We start from the raw sequence: 14,132 nt of genomic DNA on the forward strand, positions 1-14,132 counted from the left end.
CAGCAGCAACACATAATGGAGGAGGCTGTTCATTCTATGCCATCCAGCAAACAAAAGTAAAACTCACATCATTCACATGTATTCATGCATTTAGGTCTGGCTTGTTGGGGAATTGAAAGAGTACTCAGAGGTCAGAGCAAAGAATATTGCCACCAAAAACAGAAGATAAAGCAAATGATTAACATATAAGATCTGATGATGACTCGATAAAAGATGTTTTCTAAAAATATTCAATGATTTTCTTAGCATTGCCATCCTGACTAGAATATGGATATCCATTTCTAAAATTCTTAAAAGAATTAAGTTGCAATTATAGAAAAATGCCCAATCATGATACAATACCTTTTTCATGCTGTATCAAAGTAAATTTATCCAAGGAAGTTATTTTACTTATTAGAAAATTAGACAACATGGGGGTCTAGCAAAGATGTTAACGATAAAAAAGGTTTCAACAGATAATTCAGAGGACACAAGACAGAACTGATTTGTACCATCCAAAAACATCAATAAGTGTGCTTTGTACCATCCAAAGATACAGAAGAAGCTGGGTTACCTTGCTGCCCTGGATGGAGTAGCCTCCGATCCTTTGCGTTGCTGGTACAGAAGGCGGCTTGGAAAGGAGAAAGGAGATGTCAGTCGAGGAGGATCTGGGCGGCCGGCGGGGAAAACAAACAAAGCAGCGGCAAGGCGGCGTAGATCCGGCCATAAGATTCAAAACCACATCCGCCGATTGACTGGCGTGCGACCAAAATCGATGGTGGATCCGGCCGGCCAAAACCACATCAGTGGCAAGGCGGCATAGATCCGGACTTGTTTCAAGTGGTGAAATGATACAGATAAAATAAAGGTAAAAACAGAAATGTTTTAACATGACAATAGTTTGGCAAATTGAAACTGATGCTGCTGCACCACAGTGCCGACCTCTCGACTAGCTGCTACTGCTGCTCCAGTGAGGGATCAAATCGAGAAATCGAGGGAGAGAGTAAGTAGGACGAAATCACCATTACCGAGGGAGAGAAAGAGACGGAACCTCAACAGATCCCGAGCGCTCCTTGACCTCGCCGAGGGGACGGTGGTGGCCGGCATGGAGGCACGGGACGGACCAGCCTCGCTGGATCTGCCAGCCACTCGCTGGGACGTGGGTGGATGCTTGGGCGCCATCGACAATGGAGATCTGGTGCGGGATCCCCGCCGCTGCAACCTCGTCGCCCATCTCCCTCCCTCTAGATCTCTCCCGTGGAGGGCCACACCCAGCGCTCGCTCTCCAGATTGCCTGCCTCCTCACCAGATATGGCCTCCGTGGAACCGTCGTGGTTGGGTGGAGGGGGAGGCGCGGTGGCAGCGGCGATGAGGAAGATAGGTGGCGACGACGGCGGAGGGAGAGGAAGAGGGCTGCAGATTCAGCCGGATTCGCTACCCGTGTACCGTAGCGGAGGGAGAGGAAGAGGCGACGACGATGGAGGGAGAGGAGAGGAAGAGAGGTGGCGATGACGGCGGGGAGGGAGAGGAAGAGGAGAGAGGAGAGAGGATGGGGCAGGAGAGGACGGTGCTTGATAAGTGCGGACCTGAGCTCTTCGGTTCACCGGATTAGATAATTTTTTCGGGTCCGCGCTCGTCCAGCAGCCACGCATTTGTAGGGGCGGCTCGTATTACCAACCGCCCCTACTGTTCCATTTGTAGGGGCGGCTCAATCACCAGCCGCCCCTACAAATAGCAACACCGGAGGCGGCTGGTGAGTGAGCCGCCCCTACAAATCCTACCCATTTGTAGGGGCGGCTCGTATCACCAGCCGCCCCTGCTGTTCCATTTGTAGGGGCGGCTGGTCTCGTGGATCCCGAACACGCCACTGTAGGGGCGGCTCTATCACCAGCCGCCCCTAAGAAAAATTTGTCCCGTTGCTACAAACCATTTTTCACGTAGTGGAGGAGACCGGAGCAGCCTGGGCTGAGCGGATGCTCACTGGAACAGAAAGGGGCGAGCAAAAGAATGAACGGGAAACTAACAGAAGGACCGGAGGAAAACAGGTGCTCGCCTGGATGATTGATGCACGTTGCTGCCAAAGCAACTTGGCCAGGAGATGCACATGACCAGGATGCTAGCACTGGCAGCTCACAGGTGCCCTCACGGAATCACAGCAAGAACCTGACGACGAACAGTAAAGAATGAACAGGAAAGGCGGCACCAAGAAATTCAACCAAATCCTACCCAAACCTCAATGATTCGTCCCTAGAATTTGCACAAGATAAATTCGACTTGCTACAAATCTATCCCCAAGAAATCATCGCCTGGGATTAACCCAAACTCCGAGAAAAATTCAGATTGTAGACAAGAATGAGTTTTTCTCCTCAAAACCAAAAACCAGATCGATCTACGAGCTCGTGCCAAATTGATTTGAATCACTGGAGGGATTAGTTCAGCACATGTCCTAGCTCGTCATGGATCAACCAAAAACTCCCCAAAACATCTCAATCCAAAAAGATGAAGCAAGAAATTAAGGGGAGGGAGAAGGACGACGAATATAGAACAGCAAACACAAAAATACACAGTTCAAAGAGATGAACCCCGGAGGGGAACGTGAGGTAAGGGCCTCACTTCCCAGCAAATCTCAGGTTCCAAACACGAATTACACAGACGAGTGAATAATCTGTGGACCTCTCTCAGGAACACTAAAGGGAGGGGAAAACCTAGGGCAAAGAGAAAATGAAATGGGAGAGGTAAGGCTGATTGTGGCACCCTCATCCTATTTAACAGGGCTATTACACAATCTCAGTTTTGCTCCAAGATATTTTTAAGTCGAACCACTTAACCCACGGGCGTTATGGTCCAACCCGAGATAGTCTTCATCCGACGGCCACCGCGCCCTTCATGAGATAGCTTCGCCTCGACGCGAACTCCTCGATGCCGTCACGTGCCGTCCATTCCTCCTCAGAACCTCCGTCCGGGTTTTGAGGCCAAACCCGCCAAACCGTCACCCGGTGGTTTTGAGGCTCAACCCACCAAACCACCACGAGTAGCGTACTCGATAAGCGTCCCCCGCCACTCGACGTGTGTCACCTCTGTCCTTGACCACCCGGGCGACAAGTCTTCCAGAGACTTTTTGATATCACAAGTAACATGATCTAGTCTTACCAGCTCTTGACAGAGATCCACAGTGCCTGCTTCCTTGGCTTCACAGAGAATCAGAGTTGAGCCACAGATTCCAAAGTCATCGTTCCATCATGGCAAGTTGGCAACATGCTCGTCACAGCCTTCAAATAGTAACCTCTAAAACTCAGTAGTACTGGATTACTATGTTACTGTAACATGCTATTGTAATTGCTTGAGATTGCTGACTCCTTTGCGTGAATCATATTAGGCCTGTCTGTCTATCAGTAGTTTAGTAGCACCTGAACCTGAATCTTTGCACACTTGGCAGGCCATCAGATAAAAAAAAATCGACTGTCATCTGAGATACTTTTTTTTTCTTGCCGATGTCAGATGCATAGAGTCATAGACAGCAAACGCACGGAAGATCGACTTGTTCATGAGCCAGCAGGGGGCTGGGTACCTCTGGTGATGACCAAAGAGTACTTCGAAATAATCGAGAACCAACGGAAACAAGCACACGATGGAACGCGAAAAATCAGCAAGAAGTCTCCGATATTATAAACTAAATGAAGCAATCAAATATATCAGACAAACATTGCTCAATCCACATATTTTGAACCTGTTTGACCAATGAAAATGCACAAAATGACTATTATATTAAAGTAAATTCATGTACATCATCTATTCAAAGTGCATGTCACAAGCGTGTAAATAATTTCAATATTATTTAGTTCTCTAAATCTATGAGACGCGACACGGTGTCCTTAGCAAATTCTTGAACTCGGCGACGTCTGGCTTCATCAACAAGCAGACGATTGCGTAGGCCTATAAACAAATAAAAAACTTTTGGTTCAGTGTTGTAGTCAATAAATTAAATCAATGAATTACCCCAAAAGAACCTCACTTTGAAAATCATGCGCCTGATTACAAATAGGACTGAATACCAATTCGCTGAAATCGTCAGTAGTGGTCACTCCGCCTATCATGCACGAGCAAAAAAAATGTAATAACTGATACTTTATTTAGTCAATACATATGAGGACATCAGTGATACAATACCTCTCTTTCTATTCATTTGTACATGGAGACCAGCTAAAATGCGCAACTCTGATGCCGCTCGCCGCCATTCCGGTAAGTGACGGCATATGTGTGTATACTTGACGGTTATTATGATGCAGTGGTACCTATGAGTTACAAAATTGTCGCACGAAATGGTGGTCTTACTTTCTTTCTTTTTAGTTGTAGGAGATGTGGAGGTGAAAAGTTGTAGTTTCTAGCTGTTCTAGAATTGCTAAACCATACAGAAATTTTTTTTTGCCTCATTAGCAGGCGTGTTGCTCCTGATCCATGTCCTCAACAGCTGAAAAAAAGAGACGATGACGACGACAACCAAGCATGTTGCTCAACCTCGAATGTGATCCTCTTAGTGCCTACCTCCAACGATTGATATGTCATGAAAACGTGTGGATTTTTTAGCTTGGGCATGGTTGCCCCACCCACTTGGCTGTCACCTATAGGTGTGAAAAAAGGGAAATCTTTAGTAACATACTAACATCCCACAATTGAGGCATGGACTATCTAGCACACATGAGAATCCCAAATCACCGCATCTCCACTACCAGGAAGGAGTTAATGAAACAAAGTGACTACCAGAACTGTGCGACGCTCTCATATTGCTGATTGTAGACATTTATTATCTAATAACACAAGCAAACAAGACTCAAATCAGACAACTTATTCAAAATCATTTGAATACCCCCAGTGGGTTTGACGATCAGTAAACTCTCAAGAGCGGTTCCGTACCTGGTGGCGGAAGACAACATATGCGAACCCAAAAAGAATACCAATTTGAAAGGAAGCAAGAATAGTGTCACCGCAGCATAAACAAGGCCAAGCAAGAAGTATAGTTGTATTCTAGGTTCGCTTGAGTCAAAGCAGATACTGCTGGATCCATTGCCACTTCTCTGTCCTTTTCAGTTTTGACCAGGAAAAAGTTCTTCAGATGGAAGAATAACAGCGGCGTCAGTCTCAATATTTCACCAGCTATTCCAGTCCAACCATCGGTATGGAGTCACCAATGATCCTTGGTATGCTGCAGAAATAAGCAATTTAGACATTCCGGAAATCATGAACGCCATTTATAATTTCATTAAGAGAATGCAAGGAATAGATTATCAGAAATATATAATGCCATGCTATCTCCATACGTCACCAAATGAGTATGTTCTGTGCCACCTGATATGCTCAAATAATTAAGCTGGTAGCATACATACTTCTTCTTCCAACTGGTCAAGTATCTCCAGAACTCTCTGATGGTAAGCTCTCTCAGCCTCAACCTTAAAGCCAAATAGTGATAGTAAGAACCACTATAGCTCACATAGCTCCCGACTCTGAGAATAACTCTCTAATCTGAGAATAAAGTTTCATCTTTGCAAGGAACTTTGCTTAAGCTAGCAAAGATGCTCACCTGTGCTTCAGCTTCTTGCCTCATTCTGTCATATCTCTGGGCCAGATGTCTGGCATCCTCTAAAGCTGCACCCATTACCATTGCCCGCAACCTAGAATCTGAATAGAACTTTTAGTCAGTTTGTCAAAAAATTATGTCAATCGCGACTGCTGATCCTTCCCTCCTCGCTCGCTCTCGCTTGCATGCTGGAATTCCTTACTTCCGTCCACACAGCTTCTCCAATCCTCTCGACCATTCTCATCGACGCAGTGAGAGTTCCTTAATTACAATGCCACGTCGTTTAATTATTGTGACGCGCGAGCGCACGGTATTTTAACCAATGTGTGGTTTGATGACTTTTGGATTTCAAAGGAAACTGAATGTCGCAACTTTCTGTAAGGTGTGTGTGTGCGCGCTTTTCCTGTCAGTGAATCTTCAGAGAAGTTTTCTGCTAACTTCAATGAGTTGCTCAGATTGGTAGATATTTACAAAAAATCTATGTTTATGTACAAGACAATTATGGCTTAATAATCAAGATATTAGCAACTGCAAACAACAAAGAAAATCAGCAGACTAAGGAAAATCTATGTTGAAGTGTCAAACAAAATAATTTCAATCTTGCAATTAGTAACTAACTAATAGGAAAGGATGCAAATAGAGTGTAGAAATTTATCAAATTACAAGAGATGATGCAACTACTCGCCTGGTCAGAGACGCATTTTGTAGGACACATGAAAAGCAAAAACTATGATGGCACAAACATACTACGCATGGGACCTGGCATCACCAATCACCATAACTACAGCAAGCAATTAGCTGCTGATCCATGAGTGGCAGACTGGCATCACTCTATGCTCTATTTAACAAAACCAATAATTAATCGACACAATTGCCAAAGCATGCATATATCTGATTATCACACACCAGATTAGAACTTGGATGGGGCGGTGATACTTGCCTGTCCAGTCCAGTCCAGATTACACGCGGCAGAATGGAGCCATCATCGCCAGTTTTTTCCACCAATCAAAGCACGGCAAGGCAAATCTTGCCGCTAGATCAACAATCGCCGCTCGCGGGCTAATCAGATTAGGATCAACAATCGCAGAATGGAGCCATCATTGCCAGGTCATCCTAGAAAACCAACTCACCAGATTCTATTTCTCGTTTCTCGGGGAAGTAATCCATCTCGGGCTTGGGCTTGGGCGGCGCCTTGACGTGCTTTGCCGGAGCAATGGGCAACGGCGGGCCGGAGCTAGGGCGCGGCACGATGGGGCAGAGAAGCGGAGGTGGCGGCGGAGGGGCGGGGAGGCGGACGGGGCATGTGGGGGTGGGGTGCTGCTGTGATTGTGGCTTTCCGTGTGGGGGTGGGGTGCTGCTGTGATTGCGAACAGGAGGCGGGGATCGCAGGGGGAGGGGCGGACCGACGGAGCGACGATTGTCGCATGAAACAGTTGTCTTACTTTCTTTCTTTTTAGTTGTAGGAGATTAGTCAAAAGTTAAGTGGGCATGCATGTGATTCCAATTCTTTAACGGCGATGAACGAGAAATATACTAATAAAGACTTGTGTCAGTCAAGTTGCTACTACTCTACTCCATTTCCTATACAAGGGACTTGCTTCCTGCTAGGATCATCGCATCACGCAGTCTGCCACACTCTGTTTCGGTCCGCATGCTGCCCTGCAATAACTTGAGGTGAGCATTATATAGTTAATTTCCTTCCGCGATGTTTGCTCCATGGACGACTGAGTAACATTATATAGTTAATTTTGATATCAAGTTATGCTCTCTGGGGATTATGAGACAAATTTGTGCTTATATATGTATGATTTACTACTAGCAGGTAGATAGGCTTGAGCCATGGCGGCTGCCCTAGATGCTTTAGCACCCTACGTGAAGAAGCTTATCGCGGACATGGCACAAGAAGAGGTGTCCATGCTGCTTGGCGTCTCCGCTGAGATCACCAAGCTGGAGGACAACATGGAAGGCGCATCACCGACACGAGCGTGCAAAGATGGTCGACAAAGCTCAACAACGCCATGTATGACGCCACTGACATCCTCGACCTGTGCCAGCTCGAGACCGACAAGCGCAGGGAGTCCAGAGGTGGCGACGGCGTGGAACAGAAGTTGCCCAGCTGCTTCCAGCCATTGCTCTTCTGCCTATGGAATCCTGTGTTCGCACACAAGATAGGCAGCCGCATCAAGGAGCTCAACCAGAGGCAGGAAAGCATCCACAAGGAGGCGGACAAGTTCCAACACTGAGCCAAGGAAGCTAACTGCTGCTGAGTTATCCAGCTATAGGACAAGTTCACTTGTTGATGAGTCAGCCATAGTTGGGGAACAGATAGAGAGGGATACAAGGGAGCTCATTCACTTGCTAACCTCAAGTGATGATAATCACAACATCAAAGTCGTGTCTATAATTGGTGTTGGTGGCATGGAAAAGACTACTATTGCTCAGAAGATCTTCAATGATGCAACCATCCAAGAGCACTTCAAGACGAAGACGATATGGCTAACCATCACTCAACAGTTTGACGAGGTTGAGCTACTGAGGACAGCAATCAAGCTTGCTGGAGGCGACCATGGTGCTGAGAAGGACAAAAACACTCTGACGGAGACCCTATTCCACACCCTGTCCAGTGGAAGGTTTCTGCTGGTGATGGATGACGTGTGGAGCCAGAAAGTGTGGAACGACGTGCTTAGTGTCCCAGTTAGAAATGCTAGCAAGAAACAACCTGGAAGCAAGGTCCTTGTCACCACAAGATCTGCACACCTACCCCAACAGATGCAAGCCCCCCTGCACCAACACCGTGTCAAGCCTCTAGAGAAAGATGATGCTTGGTCCTTGGTCAAGAAGCAGCTGCAGCCTGATCAGGTTAGTTGTCTATCCATACTTTATACAACTAGGCTATATACTTGATTTTGATAGAAAGCATATGTATCGGAGTTCCGTTAAATCGAAGCATTCGTGCTAGGAACACCAGCTCATGAGAGTAGCAAAAGGACACCGGTAAAACTATGATCTAGAAGAAATAATCAAATGTAACAACAAAACACTAGGATCAAGTTAGCTATTATTCACTCCAATGAAAGATTTAGTGCATGGCTAGCTCCGTATGAAATCTAGCTATTTGAAATTTGATGGTTTTTGAAATGTAACATCAATTATAGTGGAAGTTAATAGTGACCAAAATACCCCTGACTATTATAGTGCAACAATTAATAGTTATGTAAAAAATTCATAACTTTTGCATATGAAGTCGTATGAACCTAAACTTTAAATATAATCAAAATTGTAGAGCTCAATAATATATATAGCTTTGTAATTGACAAATTCTTTGTTTCAAACTATTTAGGTTGCCAAAACTTCCTTTGAAATTATCAAATTTTGACAAAATCTATAAATATATATGACCTCGGATATTGACATGGTATATACAAAATTTGTAGTTATTAGTAGGATCTAAACTTTGTGGATGATAATTTTTTATCTGAAGTAATATAGAGTCTCTTCTTAAATTTTGAAATCCCAAATTTAGGAATTTCAAATTACTTTGAACATTGGAACAGACGTTTTAAAAATGTTAAATTTCGAATTTAAAAATATAAAATAATAAAATGAATATTCAGCATTCTAAATGACTTAAGATATTCTAACTTTGAATTTAATATTTGGGAATTTGATTTCATACAATAAATAATTTTCAATCCAAAACTTGTCAACAACAAACTTATAGATCTCACTAAGCACTACAATTTTGATATAAAGTTCGTCTTCATCCAATTTTATATGCAATTATGAATTTTTGGATAACTATTAAAGGTTTGTATTATAATAGTCAGGTGCATTTTGGTCACTTTTAACTTCTCTCTCCAAAGTTGTACTTAGAAATATTATTTTAATAGCTACATTGTCTAAGAACCAATTACCAGCATTGAAAAGTACTTTGTAGCCAAGACAACAGTGAGCAGTGTCCCTTAGCAAAGACCACCATTGAAGAGTGCCTTACCGCAAATCTTTACAATATGGCACACTTTTAATATGTTGGCCAATCTAAGTGTCCTGGTGATATAGAAGAACCATGGTCAAATTACACTTGAGCGGGCGGAGCCTCCTTGAGTGGGCGGAGGTCGCTATAGCGGTCGGCGACGTAGGCCAGGCTCCCGAAGTTGAGGACCTGGCCCGGAGCGAAGGTGCTGGCCGTGATGGAGAACTCGCTGGTGAAGCGGACGCCGTCGTCTGGGGCGGCGCCGCTTGCTCCGGCGACGAGGTGAGTGGCTCCAGCCACTATAGAGCAGGAATCACACTTGACGTGCTCCCCTACCTAGAGCGCCAGCCGTCACGGGATCAGAACCACGGCAAGCATTGTTGTTCGTATTAGTGTCAGAGTACATGTCTCTAGTTTCTTGGGTGGACTCAAGAACACAAGAATCAACAAAGGGGACGCAACGGTTTATCCTGGTTCAGGCTCTCGGGTCCCTACGTCAAGCAGTTGATGATCCTTATACTCAAGAGCACCCAAAATCTAGGGGTTACAACAGAGCGTAAGAGAGAGAGATTTGTAGGGGATCACTTGGTGCTGATCCTAGGGAAGCCTCGCCGCCGGTGGAGCCTTCCCCTTCGCCGAAGAGGAGGAAGACGATCGAAGGAATGGGAAGGAGCTCTCGGTGCCCCTCTCTGGGTGGATTTGCTCTTGGTGCAGAGCACGAACTGGTTTGCTGAGGAGTCCAACGATCCGTCTCTGGATCGTCTAGAATTGTGTTCTGGAATCATCCACTGGAATCATCCTGTCCCGTCTTAGGATCCGACCTCCCCTTACATATCAAGGTAGGTCGGGTACATGATGGTTTGTGAGAGTTTAGCCTATGGTCTACATGCGCCAGAGTCCAGGAGGGTCTTGCCATGGTGTCATGTGCAACATGGCGATGTCGTGGAGCCGAAGAAGCCCTAGGCATCGTCCGGCTACTCTGTTCTGACACGATGAATGTCAGGCTGTGTCGGCTTGGACCGGTCTTCACCAGGTGCGCCTTCTGGAGGCTTCTTGGTGGCAAAGACAGCCGGCTTGGGGGGCTGACGCGCGAGCCCAGAAGGCCTGGAGCCCCCAAGGCTAGCGGAGGAGTTTGGCTTCTTGCGTCACGCCCAGTGCGTGACCCTTTCGGAGGAGCGGTTGACAGCGCCGCGCCCGCGGGGCAGTGCCGGCGAGCAGGGGCGGACACAGCGGTGGGGCGGGGGGGGGGGGGGCTACCCATATCGCAGCAGTGGAACCCCCTGTGGAGCCCCCATGAATTTTTAGGCAAAGTTCTATAGTGTAGGGGGGCTGAGACTTAAGATCGAATAGCAGTGTTGTTCAGCCGCCCCTGAAATATTTTCTGGGTCCGCCGCTGCCGGCGAGCCCTTGAGCCTTGGTGGCTCTCGGGGTTTGCCTCGAGCCTGGGCCTTTGCTAGAACCGAAGGCCGGGAAGGAGCTAAGGATCGGGTCCATGCTCCATTCGATCGGGAGCCTGGGGCTCGGGCGAGCCCTCGAGTCCCAAGCAGAGGCGCCGTGCATGCTGGGGCTTGGCCCAATGCCTTAGCCGGAAGGTGCGCACGAGCGCACCCAATGGGTGTAGCCCCCCGAGCGATCCGGGAGGGGTCGGTCCTGGGATCTCTCAGTCGGGAACCCTTGATCCTGAGGCTTAACATATCTCTATGTTTGGATTTCGTCAATAAGTAACATCTAAATATAACGTTTGTCTAAATTATCCACCTATGCCATTACAAACCATAATGTAAAGTAGTCCAAAATTTACAACTAAATTACTCAATCTACCATTTCTTATAAACCAAAACGAAGACCCTAAGTTTGCATATAAATGAATATTTTAATGCATCAAGTGTGTCCATGTAGATAATGCCCAGATTTCGACTTTCGACTATCCTAGTCGTCCTATAGCTAATAATAGCTGCCACACAACAAATTTAAAATGCAAAGAGACCATTTAAAGTCCGATTCCTGTAGCCACAAGAAAACTTTTTTTTTGCAAGTAAAGCCACTACAAAACTTTCTGTAGTATAGTCCTGTTTCCCGAATGAGATCATTTAAAGCCCAATTGCAATGCACAGATTCCATATATTAGTCTTATGGGATTTTGCGCCCATTCATGCGGATTCCATTTGAAATCGGCCCTTTCCAAGCAGTCTTGTGCTTATTTCGAATAAAGGACGGTACACTTCCAATACGTTGGCCAACCTACGCTTCATTGTTTTACAGAAGAAGCTTATTTGCTTAGAGAAGTACATAAGCAACCTGATAGTTGTTAGAAATAATTAAGAAGCTTTAAATTAAAGGTTGGCAGGTAGATGGAATTGACCAACTGAAAACTATCCGATGGAAATTCTTGAAAATTGTGATGACTTACCACTTGCAATTAAAGTGATTGGAGGTCTCTTGAGCACAAGATACCCAAGTGAGCATGAGTGGAAAGCTGTTCTGAACATGCCTGCATGGTCACTGACTGGACTGCCTCTAGAACTAGACAACCGGCTGTACTTGAGCTACGAGGATTTGTCTCCCCAATTAAAGCAGTGCTTTCTGTGTTGCTCGATGTTCCTAAAGGTGTAGCAATCTTACATGCCGTAGTTACTGAAATGTGGATCAGTGAAGGACTTATTCAACCACCAGATAAAAGAAGAAGTACCAGTACACATGAGTATGGGTTGGAAGACATAGCAACTGAGTATTACCGAGAGTTAATAAAGAGAAATCTTATAGAACCTATGGAAGCATATTCTCTCACTGGATACAAGTGCACCATGCATGATGTGGTCCGATCCTTTGCTGAATATATGGTAAGAGAAGAATCAGTTGTGATGGTTGGCCAAGAGCAGGCTACTACCAGTGGTGGTGGGATGCTTGTACGTCGCCTATCTATAGGACAAACCGTATCAGTGGTGGAATGGGCTGTTTTGCAAAGGCACGAGTCACTTAGAACATTAATTGTAAACTCTAGGGTAAACTTTCATCCTGGTGATTCGGTGGGTAGTTTCTCCGGTCTACGTGTGCTGTACATACTGTCTGCCGACTCTGATACACTAGTTCCCTCTCTGTCTATGTTAAAGCACTTGAGATACCTTCACTTAGAGGATACTGATATATCTAGGCTCCCAGATGACATCCACAAGATGAAATTCCTACTATAGATTTCACTTGGTCACTGTAAGAGGCTATGCTATCTTCCTGGCAGCATCATAAGACTTGTGCATCTAAGATCTCTTAACATCAAGGGATCAAATGTTAGTGTCATTCCTAAGGGGTTTGGTGAGTTAACAAATCTGAGGTCACTTTATGGCTTCCCAGTACACGTGGATATGGATGCAAGCAATAGCTGGTGCAGTTTGCAAGAGCTGGAGCCTCTCTCTCAGCTTAGGGTTCTTACATTATATGGCCTAGAGAAGGTGCAGGACAGCCGGATGGCTGAAAAGGCCATGATTAGCTGCAAGCGCCACCTTGGGTATCTAGAGTTGAACTATAGTGCAAGTGGACATACTATAGGGACAGGTGGTGCTGAGGCAGAGCAGCAGCAGCAACAGAAGGTGACCGAGGAGGTCTTGGAAAAGCTCTGCCCTCCAACCTGCCTAGAGAATCTTACTTTGGAAGGGGTATACGTTGGTCGCCAGCTACCAAACTGGATGTGTGCTCCAGCGTCGGCGGACTTTAAGAGCCTAAGGTATTTGACACTGAAGAACCTGCCTTGCTGCAACCAGCTCCCTGATGGTCTGTGCAGCCTCCCAAGTCTAGAAGGACTGATCATCATAGACGGGCCAGCCATCAAGCGTATTGGCCCCCAATTCCAAGCGTCATCCTCTGTGGCAGCTAGAGGTTCCGATGCTAGTACATCTGCACCGTTTCCGAAACTGAGAAATCTGAAATTGATTGGGCTTTGTGAGTGGGAAGAGTGGGAATGGAACGACTGTGAGGAGCATATGGATGTGGAAACTGCCATAGCCATGCCTTGTATGGAGAGACTCCAAATCGAAAACTGCAAGCTCAGCTGTCTTCCAGCAGGCCTCGCCAGCACCAAGAGGCATGCTCTTAGAGAACTATGTCTGTACAAGCTCACCAACCTGACACACGTGGAGAACATCCCTTCAGTTGTGGAACTTGACGTGTTTGACTGCCCTGAGCTGAAGAAGATCACAGGACTCGAAAGCAGGTTGCAGAAGATTAGGATCGTTCGCTGCACAAAGCTGGAGGTTCTAGAAGGTGTCACAGCACTCGACAGCCTTGTACTGCAGGACACCACCATGGAGACGCTTCCAGGATACCTGCGAGCAGTAAAACCAAGATATCTCAAGTTGTATTGCAACAAGAAGCTATACCAATCCTCCTCATCTCCAGGTAGCTCCGAATGGGACAAGATCAGCCACATTGGAAGGCACAACATTGTCTGCCTCGAAGATTGAGATGCAGACCAAGACTGGTAACTGCGTAGCTGCATCAAAGATGGCGCGTGTGTTCAGGTAAATTGCATTCTTTCACTAGGCCGGAAGTGAGTTTTCATATTTATTAATTATTGCTTGTACTCTGATTCGTTGCAGGAAAAGCTTTCATTCGACC

The 14,132-nt window shown here is 46.0% G+C and overlaps 1 protein-coding gene and 1 long non-coding RNA gene across 2 annotated transcripts; one reads left to right on the forward strand and one right to left on the reverse strand.

The window, feature by feature from the left end:
• Positions 1-3,683: 3,683 nt before the first annotated feature.
• On the reverse strand, positions 3,684-4,273 carry LOC136485757 (uncharacterized). Its single transcript, XR_010766537.1, has 3 exons — positions 4,147-4,273; positions 3,992-4,066; positions 3,684-3,912 (listed from the first exon to the last, which is right to left on the reverse strand). It is a non-coding gene; the product is annotated as an uncharacterized lncRNA (long non-coding RNA).
• A 3,696-nt stretch (positions 4,274-7,969) lies between these two features.
• Positions 7,970-13,392, forward strand: LOC136489688 (putative late blight resistance protein homolog R1A-3). The gene is made up of 5 exons (XM_066486255.1): positions 7,970-8,410; positions 9,359-9,378; positions 9,611-9,806; positions 12,800-13,242; positions 13,389-13,392. The coding sequence occupies exons 1-5, from the start codon at positions 7,970-7,972 to the stop codon at positions 13,390-13,392; spliced, it is 1,104 nt and encodes a 367-aa protein (XP_066342352.1).
• The last annotated feature ends 740 nt before the right edge of the window (positions 13,393-14,132 follow it).

Source organism: Miscanthus floridulus, chromosome 10, assembly GCF_019320115.1.
Source record: "Miscanthus floridulus cultivar M001 chromosome 10, ASM1932011v1, whole genome shotgun sequence".
Lineage (NCBI taxonomy): Eukaryota > Viridiplantae > Streptophyta > Magnoliopsida > Poales > Poaceae > Miscanthus > Miscanthus floridulus.

Bases quoted from the DNA above. Each gene is read 5' to 3' on its own strand.
- LOC136489688 (XM_066486255.1), top strand. From the start codon at position 7,970: ATGGAAAAGACTACTATTGCTCAGAAGATCTTCAATGATGCAACCATC. The intron at 9,379-9,610 runs GTGCATTTTGGT...CTGGTGATATAG, and splicing joins GTTTGTATTATAATAGTCAG to AAGAACCATGGTCAAATTAC. The intron at 9,807-12,799 runs GTGAGTGGCTCC...CTTAACATCAAG, and splicing joins CCGCTTGCTCCGGCGACGAG to GGATCAAATGTTAGTGTCAT.